We start from the raw sequence: 18276 nt of genomic DNA, 5'->3' as shown, positions 1-18276 counted from the left end.
CAATATGTGTGGTGACTACATTTGTTATGGCATAAATGGAATATGCTTCATCTGTTTGTTCAATTATTATATTTAGGTTTCCAATTATCTGAGGCTTATGGAAGGCCAGTCAGGTACTTCAAGTCCTAGTCAGTCAGTTTTCAAGATGGCCTTTTGAGCTGGTTTTAAAGACAGTATTTTAAAACTATTTGTGCTAACATTTAGTAGCAGAGACTGGCAAATCTTAGCGTCTGGCTTGGTAGCTATTGCATGCCTTCAGTAGGCAGAAATTTAGCTAATGAGGTTAGCTAAACTACTGTACGCCTTCTTGTCACTGAAGCTGGCGGCCCAACCACCTTATGTGATACGAAGAGATTGATACTGATCTTCAGCAGTCTGTTTTTCATGCTGTAGAAGATATGAAAAGGTAGGAAGCCTGTGGGATCACCACCATCAGCTGTTTTGAACAAAGAAATTAAAAAAGGCCTGTAGGAGGTAAATTATCGGGAAATAGCAACACTGCTAGCATACCTTAGCTTGCCCATCTGGGATGAGGGGGAAGTTTCTCTGCTCTCCCTCCCTCAGCAAGGACTAGGCTATGTGAGAACTATTCAGTTAGGCTGTTCCAGGGTAGAGAGCTATTTAAGTCCTTAATTACTCTGGGACTTGCCTCTAAGTGAAATAATAGCTCAAAGATAAGAAATACTTCACAAAATCATGTGACACCACTAACTGGCAGCAAATATGTTTACTGAGGGATAGGGAGAGGAGAAGAGAGAGAGTGAGCTTGCCAGGGTAAGGGGGAGACATGAGATTAATGTGTTAGCTGCCCAGACCCTCTCTTCTCCTTTCCTGTTCCCTGAACAGCTGAAACTGTTGAGGTTAAGCTTGTACAGATTCCTGAGTGTACCAACAGGCTGCCAGTCCTGCCTGAAGGCTGCAAGACAATAAATAATAGTCTAGTAGCAGAAGGTGAGTCACAGCCAGGGAATCAAGCTGCTTTGCTGTGACCTGGAATTCGTTGCACACAGAATGGCAAATTTGGCACAAGTGGCTCTAATACTGGACATGAAACTGGCTGCAGAACAAGGCAATCTCTTAAGTGTCTCTCATTTAGACAATCTGGAAGCATAAGAATGCGCTGCCCTCTTTTATCTGTCTATGTGCAGGTTAGCAGTTGCGGAATTTCCTGTTAACCTCCTCCCTGCAGTGGTACGGCAAGGAGATTGCTGAATGCTTTATGTATTTATTGCCTAGAAGTAGATGGGGAATAGAAGCTAAAGGCTTTTTCAGGTGCACTGTAACTCAAGTGCATTCTGAAAGGATGTTTCAAGCCAATCTAAGAGCATCTGTATTTGTAACTGAAGATAATGCAATCCCTCGAGGCCTTCTGCCTAACAAAATACCGAAATGGAGTTGTCTTCCTAATCTCGGTATAGTGCCTCTGCCTAAAATCTTCCTGTAACAAATGATGTGTCTTCTCAGTGCAGCGAGTCATGATAGCCTACACTTAGGAGCTGAAACTAAACTCAATAGGGGTTCCTTTTCATCTCTTTGGTTACTAATTTTTTTTTTTTAATTATCTGAGACTTACTCTAATCTGTGCTTTCAAACAACAGTAAAAATGCTCTCAGATCTGTCTCTAGACTAGAAAGATAAGCCTAACATGGCCAAGGATCTTGTCTTTGGATGGTGATGTTTGGATCCTTGAAGCCTTTTGTGACTATAGTGAACCCTGCTCACATGTTGCAGTGGGAAAATGTTAGAAAGACTCTTAAGCTGGAAGACTATAAGTCAGATAAGTAACACATAGTTAAAGCAGAATATCACTTGCTAGCTGTGTGTACTGTCTACTTGGGATGGACCTTCAAAGGCTTAAAATGTAAAGGACTGTAACAACTGCTATAGCTAAAAGCAGGTTAAATGGCAGAAGCCTCTCTAATAGAGGTGCACTCTTCTGTGGGTCTAAAATGCTCAAACTTTAGTGATGATTCAGTGGCAGTTTGCATGCATTTGGTTGAACTAGGGTTCTTTAGTCTTCCACCTTGTCTTTTTCCTTCTGCATATGGTGCTGAGGTAGTGACTTCCTGAAGTATAGAGCCCCAGCTAAAGTTTACAAAGCAAGGGAAGAGAGTTTCTCCTCCCTGAAGACTACTGCACTAAGCATTATTCTTCCGAAGAAGTCTAATTAGAGTGTATCTTACACTGGTTTAACTAAAATGACTAATCTGAATGCTAAGCATAATAAGATAAGTCTTAAATTATAAGAACTAAATACAGTGCTTAAAAGGTAGCTGTGTTGCAGCTAAGTCAGGCTGGCTGGGTTTTTTAGGAGGTGCAATCTTCATGTGCATCCCACATCATCTAGGGTATGGTGGGAACGGCATACGTATACGCAGTTTTTTTTACTTTGAATTACTTTTGTCACAGATTTTAGGTAACAAAGACTCTTTGCAGAGGAGAATTCTGATTCCTGATTTGGGTGAAAATGGCTGTCATTGCTAGTCTAAGAGTAAGCAGATTATCTGTCCGGGCAGACTGTTTCACAAGAATAAAATGCAACGCACAGTTTTAAAAATTATATTAATCTTAGACTCCATGCTGTCTGGAGAGAACAAAAGCAGATCTAGTGGTAGAGCTGAGACTAACCATGCTGAAGCTTAAAGAGTTATCTTCCATCTGAAGTGGTACTTTGAAGTCTGGAGTCTTACTGTAACAGGAGGGACTGCAGAACTAGCAAGTCTGGAGGCAGACTTGGGCTTACATGTTAAGCTGAACTGCAGAGATGAACTGGTGGCATCAAAATAGGATTAAGGTGAAAGAGTAGATAGTAACAAAGGTCTGCCAACATTACACAAACATGCTTAAGAATGTCAGCTATGATAGATGACTGACTGTGCAAGTGCTTCAGGAAGGTTCCAGCCTGGACCACTTGACCGTGCTCGTCTGTCTTTGCTCAGTGTAGTGCTATTACTAAGACTATCAGCCCTTCACAGAAGGGCCCTGTCCAGGAGCTATAAATTGTTCAGAATGCAGGGGAAAAGAGTAAGTAGAATTGTTAAATTTTCTTGGTTTCCTTGGACTGAACAGACTTGCTTTAACATCAGTGTGTGTGTGTGCACGAATTGCTGTAGTGAATAGTGTGCAGCTCTGCTGGCATCTCTTTTAGAGCTGGAGCTTGAACGTGGATAGCAGTAGGCGGGAACTCTCTAAGCTATGCTAGAAGTACCTAGTGAGAGTACTGTCTGGGCTTCACTGGTGTGGGTCTCAGCTGAAGCCACTCAGTAGAATTGCTAGCATTCTAGCATTAGGCCAGACCAGCTCAACAGTAATTCAGAGCAAGGCTTGCATCCCATCTGATGTATGGTTCCTGTTAGCAAACATAACACTTCAGTGCCTGTTAAGACTGCAGTTTGATTGCTTTGTATGTTTCCAAAAAGGAGAAACAAGTTTTTGGTCTTCTGAATGTTGTGCATTTTGCTTGTCTCCGACAGCCTCTTCCCGAGAAATTTGTGGTGAAGGGTGTTGTCGATCGCTTTTCTGAGGAGTTTGTGGAGACGAGGAGGAAAGCATTAGACAAATTCTTGAAGAGAATAACTGATCACCCGGTGCTTTCTTTTAATGAGCACTTCAACGTGTTTCTCACAGCCAAGGTAAGCCAGGAACTTCCAAACACAGTCATTGACAGGGACAACAGAACAGGCACCTTTGCAGTCTCTTTTGAAATGAAGTTAAAAAGGCATTAATAAAACTACACATGCAGGTCAGAACTTCCCCTAAAATACCAGAGAGTTGTTAGGGACCCTGAATGTTGTGTGTGACAGACACCTGTGTGTGACAACTATGGGGTCCCTTTGCTTGAAGGGAGGGGTGGTCTGTAGATTTACAAATTCAGTTCTCCAGACTTGCTTGTTTTGTATCGCTGTGTCTAGAACATACGCCTCGGATGCAAGAAAGGTTCAGAATTTAGAAAACTGTAGACTTTGTAAAATCCTGTTTTGGGGAGGAGGAAGGTGGAGGAGGAGAGATCTCTTGCACAAAAGCTTGCAAGTTTCTTGACTTTTTTCTTGTCTGTGCCTTCTATACTGCTTGTACTTGTTGCCCTCAAAACTAAGCATGAAAACCTTATTCTTGCTTGTTCTCAGTCAACAACTTCATGCTCATCTTCTGCGTGACTCACCCATAAACGGTGCAATTTTCTTTACCTGTCTTTTGAACTGCGTTTTAAATAAGACTAGAAGGACCTACAGTCATGCTTGAGTTTGACCTGATAAGTGAAGAGAGCTGTAAAAGCACGTCTTTCCAATGTCACATTATGCTAGCTCACTCAAATGTGACACTTAATTTGAGCTCACTTCAGGCTCATGCTCTGCTTGCTGGTAATGTGACACTCAATCTCCAGTTCCCTTTTATTTCCCCTCCATGGTGAACTTAACTGCTGAAACAAGCCAGAAATGCAGAATTTGTTTAGCACCTTGATAGTTAAATGTCAGATAGCTTTGTTCTGCTTTTCAGCTGTCAAAGCATGATGCAACTTTCTTAGCTGCTTAGTCATCTTCTCCCACCTCTGTAAAATAAATGGTGGGGGCTGTATTCTCAGCCCTGGGCAGGGCTTGCCTTGAGAATACAGAGCATCCAGGGAGGCTGAGGGAAAAGGACATGTGTTCTTCTGGCTGTCTCTAGTGTTGGAACTCGCTCTATTGCAGCAGTGAGGTGTCAGTTCAGTGTGCTAGCACTTCAGAGTTTAGTTACTGCAGAAAGTCATGAGATCACCTCCTGGATGAAAAAGAGAAACCAACCTTTCTTCAAGTTCCCTGTTTGGACCAGTAACACACCAGAATGTGTGAGAGAGTAAGTGACTAATTTTGAGTTAAAGGGTTGTCTTCTGATGCCTGCTTGCAGATAGTGCTTAGGACAGGTAGAAGGCAAGAGTCAAGGACCCACTGCATTTAAATGCAAACATAATCCAAAATTATAGTAGCTGCTAATATGTCAGGTTCTCTTAATCAGACTTACGTTTGTCTTATAAGAACTTGGAAAGAATACCATCGTACATGTTTTGAAGATGGCTGTTGGATTCTTTTGAAGAACACTTAAGCTTTTAGTCTAGTCTGTAATACCATGTCTTGATTCTTAACCTCTACGGGTCTACTTGGTTTGAAAACATCTCTTCCCCAGACTGCATAGGATAACCTAGTTAGAGCGCTTAATCCTGTTTTGCGATGTTGAATAGTGACCCCTGCTGGAAGGAGTAAAATGCAAAATGGACGGCGTTTTGGCTAACAAGTTTTTTCTGATGTGCTGTCAAGGTGAAATCCCCTGAATATTGTAGGTAAACAACCTTGTTAACATAAGTTGTCTGAATGTTGATTTATGCAAACGTGTAAAGCATTGATGAGGAAGTTTAAGCTCTCTGTGCAGGCAACATGGCTACATCTGACCCAGCCTGAGCTGCCCTCTGTCTTGCGGAAAAGCTGTGCTAGTCTCCCCATGCTGTGCGTTTTCTGTGCAGTCTTTCCCTGCCTTCTATCTTCTATCTATACCTCACAACTGGTGTGAGGTGACTGCTGACCAAATAGGCATGCAATGTGTAGCTCTGTACTAGGTCATCAGAGCCAGCTGGTACATTTGCATAATACTGGTATTGTGGGCTACGACTTAAAAGTATGTATGGATGAATGGCATGAACAGTATCGGTGGAAACAGAGCTGTTAATATCACTACTTCCCTGGTGACAGTACAGGAACATGGGAAAGTCTGGCCATGCGCAAAGGTGGACCACTAACTCATTTATAATGTACTTCATACCATTCCTCTGGATAGTTTATCTCCATCTAGAGGTAGTCTTGCAACTGTGCTCAGCTGTACAACTTGTATAATGTGAGGTTTTGTCCAAGGCTACATGTCACATGTAATCTCTTGCCTTCACATGATTTGATCTTGACTGGAAAGTATCCCTCACTGTATTAATCTTCCAACAAGCAAGTGAAATATTTCTAAACTGTTTGGGTTTTTTTTAACTTTCTAGGATCTTAATGCCTATAAAAAGCAAGGAATGGCATTGCTGTCAAAGATGGGAGAGTCTGTCAAATACGTTACAGGAGGCTACAAATTAAGAAGCCGGCCACTGGAGTTTGCAGCCATTGGGGAGTATCTAGACACATTCTCTCTAAAGCTTGGTACCATTGACAGAATAGCACAACGGATTATCAAGGAACAGTTGGGTAAGGACACAAGGTGCTCTATCACAATACTTCAGTCTGAGTGCTCTGTATCTTGTTCTGGTTGATGGTGTGACCAAGACAACTTATGTCAATGATTCTGGCCTGTAATGAGCCACACAGAGCAAAATCTAATGCCTCTTGCAGATTTAAAACAGGCCCAAAGCCTAACACAGTATCTTACTTTAGCTTAACTCTCCAAATATTTTTTTTTAAATGGCTCTTGTTGTTATACCAACCTATTTTCTTACTAGAGTTATTTTTGGAAAGACTTTTGGGAGAGGGAAAAACCTGTACCTTCCATCTGGAGGAGTAGAGGTGGAATTCCTAGATGAAGATAACCTTTACAGACCTGTCTTAGCAGACCCAAGTTTTACATATGTTTAAAAAAAATTACTTTGGCTACTGCACAGATGCAGGTGTCTTTGTATTGGAAGCTTGTAGGAATGGTCAGTTAAGCAGGAGGCAACTTGGACCTGTCACCTGTGCAGCCATAGAGCTCTGTCTATTAAGATGCTAATGCAACACAAGACTTGACTCCTGGGGGAGTTAATGTTTGCCAAACTTGGTACATAGTTTCTCCTGTTTGGTCTGAGTGTTTGCAGATCCTTGTGCCTCACTCTTACTCTGTTAATCTGCTTTTCCATCTGCTTTTTGCAGAATACTTGGTGGAACTACGAGAATATGGACCTGTTTATTCAACCTGGGGAGCGCTGGAGGTTGAGCTATCGGAGCCACTGGAAGGGTTGTCTGCCTGTATTGGGAACTGCTGCACAGCTCTTGAAGAACTCAGTGAAGACATGACAGAAGACTTCCTGCCTGTGCTTAGGGAATATATATTGTACTCGGAGTCAATGAAGGTAAAGAGAGGCCTGTGGCAGAAATGACACTGTCATTGGTGTTTGCATGCAGTGATGCATCAGTGAGTTCATTCTTTCTAACAGCAAGAAGGGTTGGTGGTGGGAAAAGTCGGGAAGTAAATAATGCATTAGGTAGGAGGATGTTTTCATAATCAAAACAAACCTAGGTATGCTTACAGGGTACTGCATGGGTAGCATTACCTATCTGCTCTGCTATTCAGTCAAGCTAAGGTCAGTAATGCTAGGGTGCACACAAAGTGTTGAAGAGTTGCTTGTTCTGTGACTTTTAATCGCTCTAGGAACTTGGTATCTTACGGCTCATGCAGAAGTAATAAAAGCTACTTCAATGCAGTTTTTATTCTCTTGAAGTTAAGGAGCATTGGTAGTCAATCCCACTGCATGGGGAAAAGAATTACTGAGTTAACTGCACTGAAAACTGAACCTAAGGACTCTGGTTCGGCTGTTAGAGCTTTTCACCAAATGCCATGATACAGTATGTATTAGCAGTCCCTCTGTAGGGTACTAACAGACAAATTCCTTCTGAGGACTTTCCACTTGGAACAACTGTCACAAGGCTATGGTATGCACTTCTTTAGAGATCTAATGGCCTGTTTTAAACCTACAGTCTGAACATGGTCGTCCTTCTCCATCTTAATCTTAGTCATCCTATACTTCTCAAACTGAGATTTGAAACACCTAGAGCTTTCTTTTCCCAGCTTCAGATGGCTAGTTGTATGGCTCTTGTCTTGCCTGGCTGAATGATTCTTACAAAGGCTTTGCACTAATTCCCTGAGTATGCTCTTTGCTTTCGTAGTCATGGTATTGACCCTAGCATAAACAAGGTGCATTTTATTTATAGGACTATTAACACCCAAGTATTGCTGGAACACCCTGAGATGTAGATGGAAGCCTTGACCCAGGGTGTTCAGACTTAACCTTACTCTGTAGGAAGGGGGGTGGGTGTTCGTGTACTTACAAATAAACAGAGCATGAGTGTTGTGGTTTAAGCCCAGCCAGCAGAAAAGCACCATGAAGCTGCTCACTCCTCCCCACCCTGGGAGGAACTGTGGTCAGTTCATCACACATTGCCTCTGCCGCCCCTTCCTCCTCAGGGGGAGGACTCCTCGCTCTTCCCCTGCTCTGGTGGGGGTCTTTCCCACCGGCTGCAGTTCTTCAGTGACAGACTGCTCCAGCGTGGGCTTTCCCATGGAGCCACGGCCATCTTCAGGGGCGTCTGCTGCCCCGCTGCCCTCCGTGGGCTGGGGGGGGACAGCCTGCCGCCTCACCACGGGCTGCGGGGGCATCAGCCTCCTGCGGCGCACCTCCTCCCCTCCTTCCTCGCTGACCTTGCTGCCTGCACAGGGGTTTCTCTCACATCCCACTCTCCTGCCCCGCTGCAGGCTCCCCTTCTTAAACCTGTTCTCCCAGAGGGCGACCACCGTCGCTGACGGGCTCGGCCTTGGCCAGCGGCGGGTCCGACTTGGAGCGGGGGAAGCTTCTAGCAGCTTCTCACAGGAGCCGGCCCTGCGGCCCCTCCTCTGCTACCAAAAACCCCACCACACAAACCCAAACCAATGAGGCTAGTGGTTAAAGCTTTTAGCCCAGAACATGTGCCTTTTGATGCTACAAAGGCCATGGCCTACTGGAGATGGCATCTAAAGTGGCAAGCTGAGTTGTGAGAGGTGCTTTTCACAAATGTAGCGTGGGAGGAATTTTTTTAAGCTAAAAAGCAAGGGTTTCTTCTGCTGAAGAGGTACTTCAGGCAGTTAAACACCACTTACTACAGGAAGCATGGCATTAAAGACTTGCAGCTAGACTACCTATTGGCTTGGAGACAGGCCCATTCTAAAAGGGCTCTTGTCAGATGACAGCAAAGACACTAAGTGCAGTCTCCAAGCTAACAGGCTTGCCTGAAGCACCTCTTCAGCTAAAGAAACCCTTTTTAGCTTAATTTTTAGACAGCTGACTTAACTTCCTAGTGCCCTAAAGGACTCACTCTTCCTGTCAGTTATTCTCTGGTAATGAACTTAACATACTCATTGTGTTGGTGCTTTGGAACTGGTTGGATCTAGAAACCACACTTGCAAAATAGCAGTTAATAGCAAATAAGGATTATGCTGTTTTGTGTCCAGCTTGGGCATCTCATTAGCTTTGTTGGAAAATCAAGAAAGAAACCTATTGCTAGCCAAGGCAGACTGTTCCTATTTTTCTTTCCTCCCAAATACCAAACCTGAAATCTCTGAGGTCACACCAAGTGCAGTTTTCTTATGCTAGAAAATACCAGTCTGTTACTATTTCTGCAGTAAGCAGCTACAGAACTGTCTTCCCAGACGCCATAAAACCATGTAAGTAACTGTAAAGGAGGCTACACTTGGAGTGTGGGAGGCTTTCTGCTGAAAAGGCTGTCCTCTTCACTAGCAGTGCAGTCCTATTCATCAGCTGCTGTGAGACCTGCTTGTGAAATTGAAGTCTGTTTTGGCTTTTGGAGCACAGTTGTTGGACAGGGTACTCAATGGAAGGCAAGTCTCTAGGCACTAGGAGTTCAGTGCAACCTTGACAGCTTTCTCTGTTGCACACTGTACCCCAGGTGTAGGTATAGGAACTTGATTTGTAGAGCAGTCTCTAGCTGGGTGAATGTCCCTCAGTGTAAGAACTGCCAGATTATCTTCACTGGTTTTTTTAAAGATTACTGTTCACTTTAGTGTCTTCAGGAGCACTGTTATATGTGAGGGGGAAGACTGAGGGAACTGCACATATGGAGGCAAAGCCCAGTAGTTCTGGCTGAAACAAATATTGGCTGACTCCAGGGAAGCCCCATCTCTGGGTTCATTTGAAAGATTTACTGAAGTGGGGAGAGGCTGGCATTGCAGGCTTGAGTTAAATGTTGCTGGGAGTGTCTAGAAGAGACCTTTTCCAAAACACAGGTCATGTATGAGATGGCCAGATGATTTCTCAAATCCTGGTGCAGTGAGGCACTTGTCAACAAATGTGAGGTACCACATTTTTTGTGGTATGCTGGTGTTCCCCAGGGGGGCAAGTGCAGAGGACAAACTTGGCTCTACATAATTCAGTGGTGATATTAAAATGTTATATGATCTCTGTATGCTTATCACCTGATAAGCCTTTCTGGCAGTGTTGTGATCCCCAGCTGTGTGCTTGGACATTACTTCTAATGCATGTTTAAAGCAAGCACCACATGAATAACTAACTCTGTCTTTAAAAGTGTGCAGTAAATAAGGATCCTCTTGTGAGGTCTAATTGTAGTAGGAGGCTATATGGTGTGCAAATGGCATAGGATTGCAATTCAAGAAAGGAGGCTGATGGCAAACTCCTGAAGCTCCTTCAGAGATCTGGGCCAAGGTGAAATGTTTTAACTAAATACAAAATGGAGAAGGACCTGCCTCACTGAAAGCAAGCTAAGTCTTGTTTGTACAGGGACTGGTGGTTTAGTTCTGTCCCCAAATAACTGAAACGTGGTGTGTGAGTTTGTTCTGTTTGATGCTGGTTTCTTCCAACTTAAAATTTTTTTTTATATTTTTTACTTTTTTTTTTTTTTTTTCTTCTAAGTGAGGTCTTAACTAGTGGAAGTATTGCATGGGCTGTGGTAAGTCTGGGGAAACTTGGCACAGAGCTTTTTGAAGGAGCTGCTGAAGCTTTAAGGCATTGATCTGCAACTGAGAAGAGATTGCCTGGAGGTGCCAGAGGAAATACTTCCTTTCACATATGGGACAAGTGAAAGGGAAGGCAGTATTTTTCTCATGACTTACAGGTCAGCCATTAATGGATACTTAAAGCTGTATTCAGAAGCATATTGTTAATGGTCCACAGTGGATGGACTTGAGCACTTAAGGAGAAATAAGACACCTGCCCTTTGAATCTAATCTGCTGATACCTGTTAATCATTGGCTACTCCTGGTACAGATCCAGCTTACTGCACTAACTTGAGGTTTCTATAGGCTGAATGCAATTGCTGGAGGCGGTTGTTTTTCTGAGAAGAAATTTCAGTTGACTCAGGTTCAAGAGGTAATACAAAGTAGAAATATCTGTTAAATCTCTCAGGCTTTTGTTGCATTGGTAACCTCAGTCGCTTAAGGGCTATTCCACATAGTTGCTTAGATTTCAAAAGGAATGGGAATGCTGTGTTTTTTTCAAGCAAACCAGTGGCATGCTTGCTTACATCCCTTTGGGGAGAAAAGGGAGTGTTAAGCTGTTGAAGGTGAATTTTTCAGTTTTGCCCCCTCTTTTTGCCTAAATGTATAGCAGCTTTGTGGATGGGGTGCCATTCCAATTTACCATGGACTGAGGTTTGTAAGAATATTGATTGCAATTTCTCCTATCTCTACTCTATAGCACCTGCACCAGTGATGTTCCCTTGGCTTACGAGGGAGGAAGGGGAAGATGATGATTAGTAGATACAGGGTTTGTACATCTTTAATTAGGAAATAGATCTTGGTGAGACTGGCTCTTAGAGCTCTGAGAACTACACTTTTAAACAGATATTTCTGTAGGCAGCAGAGCATGTGACTAGTCCTGTTTTACTAGCCTTGTCTGAAACTAGTCATTTTAAAATGACTAGTTACGTCCTTTTGCCCTAGTGGGGGTAATGCCTTCTGGGTGGCAGAAGGAAAGACTCGAAGCATGAACTGGCCAAGTTGACTGCAAGAGAAGTTCAGATTTACAGGTGCCTCAGCAGTGAGTGTTGGTTGACTTCCCTCTGAACATTTTAAATAATAACTTTCCATCAACTGAGTTCTAAAAAATTACTAGTTGTTTCCTTGTGAAGACTGGAGAAGTAAGTTGCCCACTTTTGCAGACACAGAACTGCTTTTTTTTTAGTAGTATATTCTTAAAAAGACTAATTTCTGTGGTTGTTGTTAAATTGTAAGACTGTAGTACAACCTTAGTGGAGATCTTGGCTTGTGGCTATATTACAAGATAAAGGTAGCATCTTTTGCTCTCTATGCTGAGAATACTCCATCAATAAAATGTTTTACTGCTTGTGAAACTCACTCGGGTAGTTCAGTGCTTTTCACGTAAATTGTGCTTTTCAAAATTTTAATATTTTTAATTAAACCAACAACCAAACTCCCCAAACTGATCTAAAAGCAAAGCTCACTTTTATTCTAATGCAATAATGTAACAGCTTGCTATAAAAGACTTTGAGGAGTCTTTGTAAGTGAAAAGGGAGATGTAATACCTTCTGTGGTGGCCTTCCTGTCTCTTAGGCTATGCTGTTTTCTGTTTGGTGCTTGAGGATGTCAAAAGTTTTGCACTAGTCCTTGACAGCTTGGATGCTCTTGTTTATATCCTTTTCATGCTAATAATAGGTCAAATGATGAATTGAATTTACTTAGGGTAATATTCATAGTGACATGACAGCTTCTATCTTGCATGCCTTCAGCTTGTCCAAAACTTGAATTTTATCTGACCCTGCCAGCTGCTGGAGAGCAAATGCTTTGTTTTTAAAAGCCACTCCCTAAATACTGTAAAATAAGAGAAAGTAAGTCTGAAAGTCTGACTTTGGACTGACTTAGCACTTAAGCTGTATCACTTCCCAGTTTCTTGCAGGCTGGGGAGGGAAGGAACAAGAGCTCACAGTTGTCTTTTTTCTTGCCCATAGAACGTGTTGAAGAAGAGAGACCAAGTTCAAGCGGAGTATGAAGCAAAACTGGAAGCAGTAGCCTTGAAAAAAGAAGACCGTCCAAAGGTTAGCACTTCAAACTAGTCTACAAAACCAGCTTGCACTTACATTACTTCCTGAGAAGAATGGAGAAACAGAACTTGCTTTGTCTGGCTCTGGTGGCTTCTTTGCAGTATAAGCAGTTTCTGGCAGAACAGAAATTTGTTGTTGGCAAGCTGGTGTGAAATAAAGCCCTAGGTATGAACATATATAACCTGTCTAGCAACTTATGTACTACTGATATCCCACCATTCAGAGCCGGGTGGTTCTGACCAGTGTAACACTCCAACCACAGCTAGGCAATCAGTTGGAGTGTTCAGTGGCATGGACTGAAGTAGTGGTAGAATAAACCATGGTGATTTAGCAGTATGTCAGCTAGCTGAGTTAAGGTCCTAGCCCTGGCACTGTTGAACTGTACTGTAGGACTCCTGTTTTGGCTGTGTAAGACTCTGTATTTTGCCTCTTCTGCTAGGGAGCTCTTCCTCTGTGATGCTGAACAGACACAGCAGGTGTCACTGGGTGACAGCTTTTGGCCGGGCTTCATGCAGAAGCAAAACTGTAAACTCTCGTGCTTGTGCTGCCATCTGCTTTCTGCATGAAGCAATGTGCAAGAGGCCTCTCTCAAATCACTGCAACTTTCACCAACAATGACAACAGGTTTTGTTCCCTTCCTCTGCTTGGGGCTTTTTGGTTCCCCTTTGTGTTAATAATTAATAGATTACTTTCCAGTATTAGGACTCCTGTACAATAATCTTACAGGAGGTTCACATAATGTCTTGAATCTAAGAAGCTGAAGAGGACCAGGGCATAGAAATGCAAACTAGTATTTTTCTGATCTTGTGTTTGTTGTGGACTCTACAAATAGTGGTGTCTTAGGTATCTTGTGGTGCTCTTGTATTTTGGTCTTTTGCCTGCCCCACTGCTGGCTGGTATGGTATGTACTCTTACTTCCTCAGTGTAGGTTTGTATGAGCTGGTATTCTAACAAGTTGTATGTAGGATGAAGGGAACTAAATCTAGCATATTCAGCAAACCAATTGTGGTTTTTAGGCATTTGACTTTATCAAGGTTTTGATGCAGCGGAACCACCGAACTTTACTAGTGTCTCAGCTGCTAAAAGGCTTTTGCATCTTACCTCTCTGGGGTTATTGTGTAAAGCACGGCACTTAAATAGCTGTCTAAGAATTTTTTGAATACTTATGTCTCCTCTCCAGAGTATAAGCATATCTTTTGGCAACTCCTTGTACCTTTTTTCTAAGATAAGTCTTTTGTGTCATTTACAAGTTGAAGTTGAACAAACTAATAGAACTCCTTGCATGTTCTTAAAATACTAGCTCAAGGTTTTCAGATCGTTCCACCTGGAGGGAATGTCCTCGTCTGTAAGAGCTGTTAGCTCAGAGCTGTGGCTAGCCCCACATCTTACATTCAGTGAGGTCTCCTGGCTTCCCTGCCTAAAAGCAGACAGAGGGTCGTGAGCTGGGTTATGCAGTGAACGGCATTTGTGTTCCTTTCGGCATATTTAGCTGATTTGGCAGGAATTATGTTAAAAAAAAACCAGAACAAAACCCAAAAGCCCCCCAAACCTTAAGGGAAAAAAGGCCTACTTTTGGATCATGAAATGAGGGCCTATCATTACTTGTTAATCTCTTCCCCTGGAGGGCATTCTGAGACTCGCTGTACATATAATCAGATTGGCTTCACAAAGCTCTGTCAGTGTCATTAGGTCATGCTCACATTGAGATGATCAGCTTATAACTCGGTGGCCTATAAATGCAGAAGGCTTGTAGGGCTACTGTAAATGTCTATCAGCAAATACTGCTCAAGAGTGCTGAAGTTTACACGAAAAACACAGTGTGTGTAGTGGTTTTTAACACTAGCATAACAGTGTTAGTGCAGAGTCTGCAGCCTTTCTATTTCTAACAAGTACAGTGGTGAAGTGCTTCTTACCCATTTCTGACCCACGCTGGAGCTGGTTTTGCAGTAATCCAACCAATGTGGTGAAGTGCAGGCATTGTTTCCCTTTGGTGAGATGAAGTCCACCTCTGATGGCTGAATTTATTCTGTCTGCCTTAAGGCTTTGCAGTGTGGTGATCTGTGGGAACAGTAAATATGGCAGTGCAGAACTTGAAGTAGAAGATGACCATGTGTATTTACAGAAAAAAGAAAAGGCTTGTAACAGTATATGTTTCCAGAGAACTAGGAAGGTAGAAATATCATATACAGAGATTAGTTGCCTAATAAGTGTTGTATTTGTTGTGCTTCAGGACCATTTGTTACGTGGTAATGATGCTGTACAGGAGTTCTGAAAAAGTGGACATGCTTATGCTGCAAGCAATGCCATCTGCACTAGACCATGCTAAATTCTAGATGTGAAGCATACACACTCTGGTACACTCTGGTCTTTTGAAGAACTGTGTGAAGAGGAATAAATGTAGGTGCAGAACTTACATTATCATATAATGAGGTGACCAGACTCCTGAATATACAATTTTATGCTCAGTTCTTGCCTACATGTTCATCTCTTCTCAGTTTAAGTTGGCTTACTAAAATAGTGATGGGCCCTTCCGGAGTGTATTGCAGTTTGAGCCAGTTATCACGTGATTTTGGCGTTTGGTTTTTTTGAGCTATTCAAACAGCTGAGAGCAGCCATCATTAAGAAAGTAGCAACTTCCCCTGAAGTACAATCTTCCTTCTTCTCAGTTCCTAGTTGCTAGCTAATAATGAATATCTGCACTGGTAAAAGCAGATACATCAGCATTGATGTTTTAACTTAAGCCCAAATTTGATGTTAGAACTAGAACCTCTCTTTTCATTAACCTTGCAGTAGATATAAAGTGCTTAAAAGCTGTTAATTAACCTAACATTTTGTTTCGACAACTGAGTTGCAACTTGTGTTCTGGGAAGCTGCAGTTCTGGAAGGAAAGGTATTTACTCTCCCAAATAGGACTGGTGCATGTGTAGACACTGCTTTTATGATGCTTGTGGAGACTTAGCTGGAGTTCATTGCTGTTGTTCCTTAATTAGAGTGTATGTGACACATTTGCTGACCACTGGATTGTCCCTGTAGCTCTGAACTCATACAACCCTCTCGGCCTGACCTGCAGGAGAACTGGCTGTGAGAAAGAATGGTGGGTTGTTTTTTGTTTTTTTTTTTTTTTTTTAATAGCTTCATTGTGGTTTCAGATCCTGGCAGAAGAAGCAGGAAGCTGGCGAGTGCTTAGAAACTAACTTAATTGGATTGGGAAATCTTACATGGTTTTGCTTCCAGACTTCATGACTCTTTCTCTTGATAGCCTACCCTTTCCCATTAAGATAGCAGAGTACTTACAAATATGACACAGGGCATACTTGCCTTGAGGGGAGTATCTTCTAAACTTCCTAGCCACTGGCTTGGTAGTTCTTGTCTGAAGCCTACAAGAGAACTCCATGTCTGGAGTTGTAGCAGATTGGATTCTGTAGCTAGAAGTATAGTGCTCAGAGAGGGCGGGGGAAGTGTGTAGCTACTTGTGGTGGTTTAACCCCAGCCAGCAACTAAGCACCACGCAGCCGCTCACTCACTCCCCCCACACCCAGTGGGATGGGGAGAAAATCAGGAAAAGAAGTAAAACTTGTGGGTTGAGATAAGAACAATTTAATAGAACAGAAAAGAAGAAACTAATAATGATAATGATAACACTAATAAAATGACAACAGCAATAATGAAAGGATTGGAATGTACAAATGATGCGCAGTGCAATTGCTCACCACCTGCCGATCGACACCCAGCCCAAGTGGTGATTCCCTGCACCGACTCCCCGGTTCCTATACTAGACGTGACGTCACACGGTATGGAATACAACGTTGGCCAGTTTGGGTCAGCTGCCCTGGCTGTGTCCTGTGCCCCTCCAGCTTTCTCGCTGGCTGGGCATGAGAAGCTGAAAAATCCTTTACTTTAGTCTAAAGACTACTTAGCAACAACTGCAAACATCAGTGTTATCAACATTCTTCACATACTGAACTCAAAACATAGCACTGTACCAGGTATTAGGAAGATAGTTAACTCTATCCCGGCTGAAACTAGGACACTACTGAACCCCCAAGCTGCCTGTAGGGTAAATCCAGTTGTGTGAATAAAGGAGTACTCAAATCCCATGAGGATGAAGGATGTGCTTCAGGTGTCTTGAACAGCTCAGGGCTTTCCTCTTCTGAGGTCATGGGCCTAGTCTGCATGTCCTTACAGGCTTCCTGTCTGTGTGGACCAAGCAGCACAAGGAGAAGGAAGATAAAGGTGTTTGTGGCTTTCCTGCTTGAAGAAATGTTTGTAAGTTGTTCCTGTAGTTGCCTGGTGGTATACGTGTTGTTAGTTAAAACATAAGCAAAGAACACCAACTTCTTTGGCCTAAAGTGCATCTACCTTGGGCCGGTGACTACTGTCATAATCTATTTAAATCTCTACCGAGGCTTGCAATAGGCTGTCCTTCAAGTTTTCTCCTATTGCTTGTGTGTGATTACATGTCCAGTGTTGATCCCAAAGGCCCATGAGCCAATCCACAGTGATGATCATCAGTGCTTTGCACTTAACATTATTTTTTTCTTTCAGGCAGCCTGTAAGGTTAAAAGTGGAAGCTAGAGAGTAGAGGCTTAGGAATTTTATTCTGCAACCGTAGCTGATCACTGCTGTTTGTATACTGTGGTTGAGAGATAACACTGAGGTCTATTATCCAGCTCTTTGGACAAACCTAAATGTTTGTTGTTTCATACACACTAGTGTGAATTGGGAAATGACTAGTGCAACTCTAAATGGGAAGGAGGAGAGAAAGCTCGCTCTGGAGCTGTAGTCACGCTGCTCAGTTTGAGAACTAGGAACTGAGCTAGGCACCGGTACTTAGACCAAATGGTTTCCTCTTTATGTGCCTCTAGCAAGCTCTTTCTCAGTCTGCCTCTGTATCTGGCATGGAGGTGGACAAGCACAACTGCCCACCACCTCAAACAGCGGAGAACAAATTAAGCAATCCCATCTCCTCACTAATACCGAATTGGGGCTTTTCTCCCTGCAGCCATAACAGAGTTTATTCAGGATGACTACTGGGCTGTTAACTTACCCTTTCCTCTGTAGCTTCCTCAGTGAGGTTTTAGCTAATTCAGCAGCCTAGCACTCTCAGTGATGGTTTCAATCTTTATTTCTTTTGCTGCAGGTACCCACAGATGTTGAGAAATGTCAAGATCGAGTGGAGTGTTTCAATGCTGACCTGAAAGCAGATATGGAGAGATGGCAGAACAACAAAAGGCAAGACTTTAGGCAGCTACTCATGGGGATGGCAGATAAAAACATCCAGTACTACGAGAAGGTACGTGGCACTGCTGGAGCATTGGCAGGAATAAGAGTAGTTCATTTTCCCCTGAGGTGGTGATAATTCTTCAGGAAATCTTCACGCTGTCTTGAAGAAAAGAATCTTGGACATCTAAATCAGTTCTCTAGTGCTGTGGAAGCTGCTCTTTGTCAGCAGCTTAGTGTGATCTGTTGAGTTGCTGGTCACACTGAAGTGATCTGCGTGAGA

General features: G+C 42.9%; 1 protein-coding gene across 1 annotated transcript in view; it reads left to right on the top strand.

Moving 5' to 3' along the window:
* SNX30 (sorting nexin family member 30) overlaps window positions 1-18276 on the top strand; it is a 53550-nt gene that overhangs the window by 28352 nt on the left and 6922 nt on the right. Inside the window, exons 4-8 of the mRNA XM_030004359.2 lie at window positions 3474-3632; window positions 6008-6203; window positions 6861-7060; window positions 12681-12767; window positions 17914-18066. Coding sequence (XP_029860219.1) covers window positions 3474-3632; window positions 6008-6203; window positions 6861-7060; window positions 12681-12767; window positions 17914-18066 — 795 coding nt within the window. The remainder of the gene's footprint in view (window positions 1-3473; window positions 3633-6007; window positions 6204-6860; window positions 7061-12680; window positions 12768-17913; window positions 18067-18276) is intronic.

Source organism: Aquila chrysaetos, chromosome Z (genome assembly GCF_900496995.4).
Source record: "Aquila chrysaetos chrysaetos chromosome Z, bAquChr1.4, whole genome shotgun sequence".
In the NCBI taxonomy this organism is placed as follows: domain Eukaryota; kingdom Metazoa; phylum Chordata; class Aves; order Accipitriformes; family Accipitridae; genus Aquila; species Aquila chrysaetos.
This window is presented reverse-complemented; position numbering and strand designations above follow the sequence as displayed.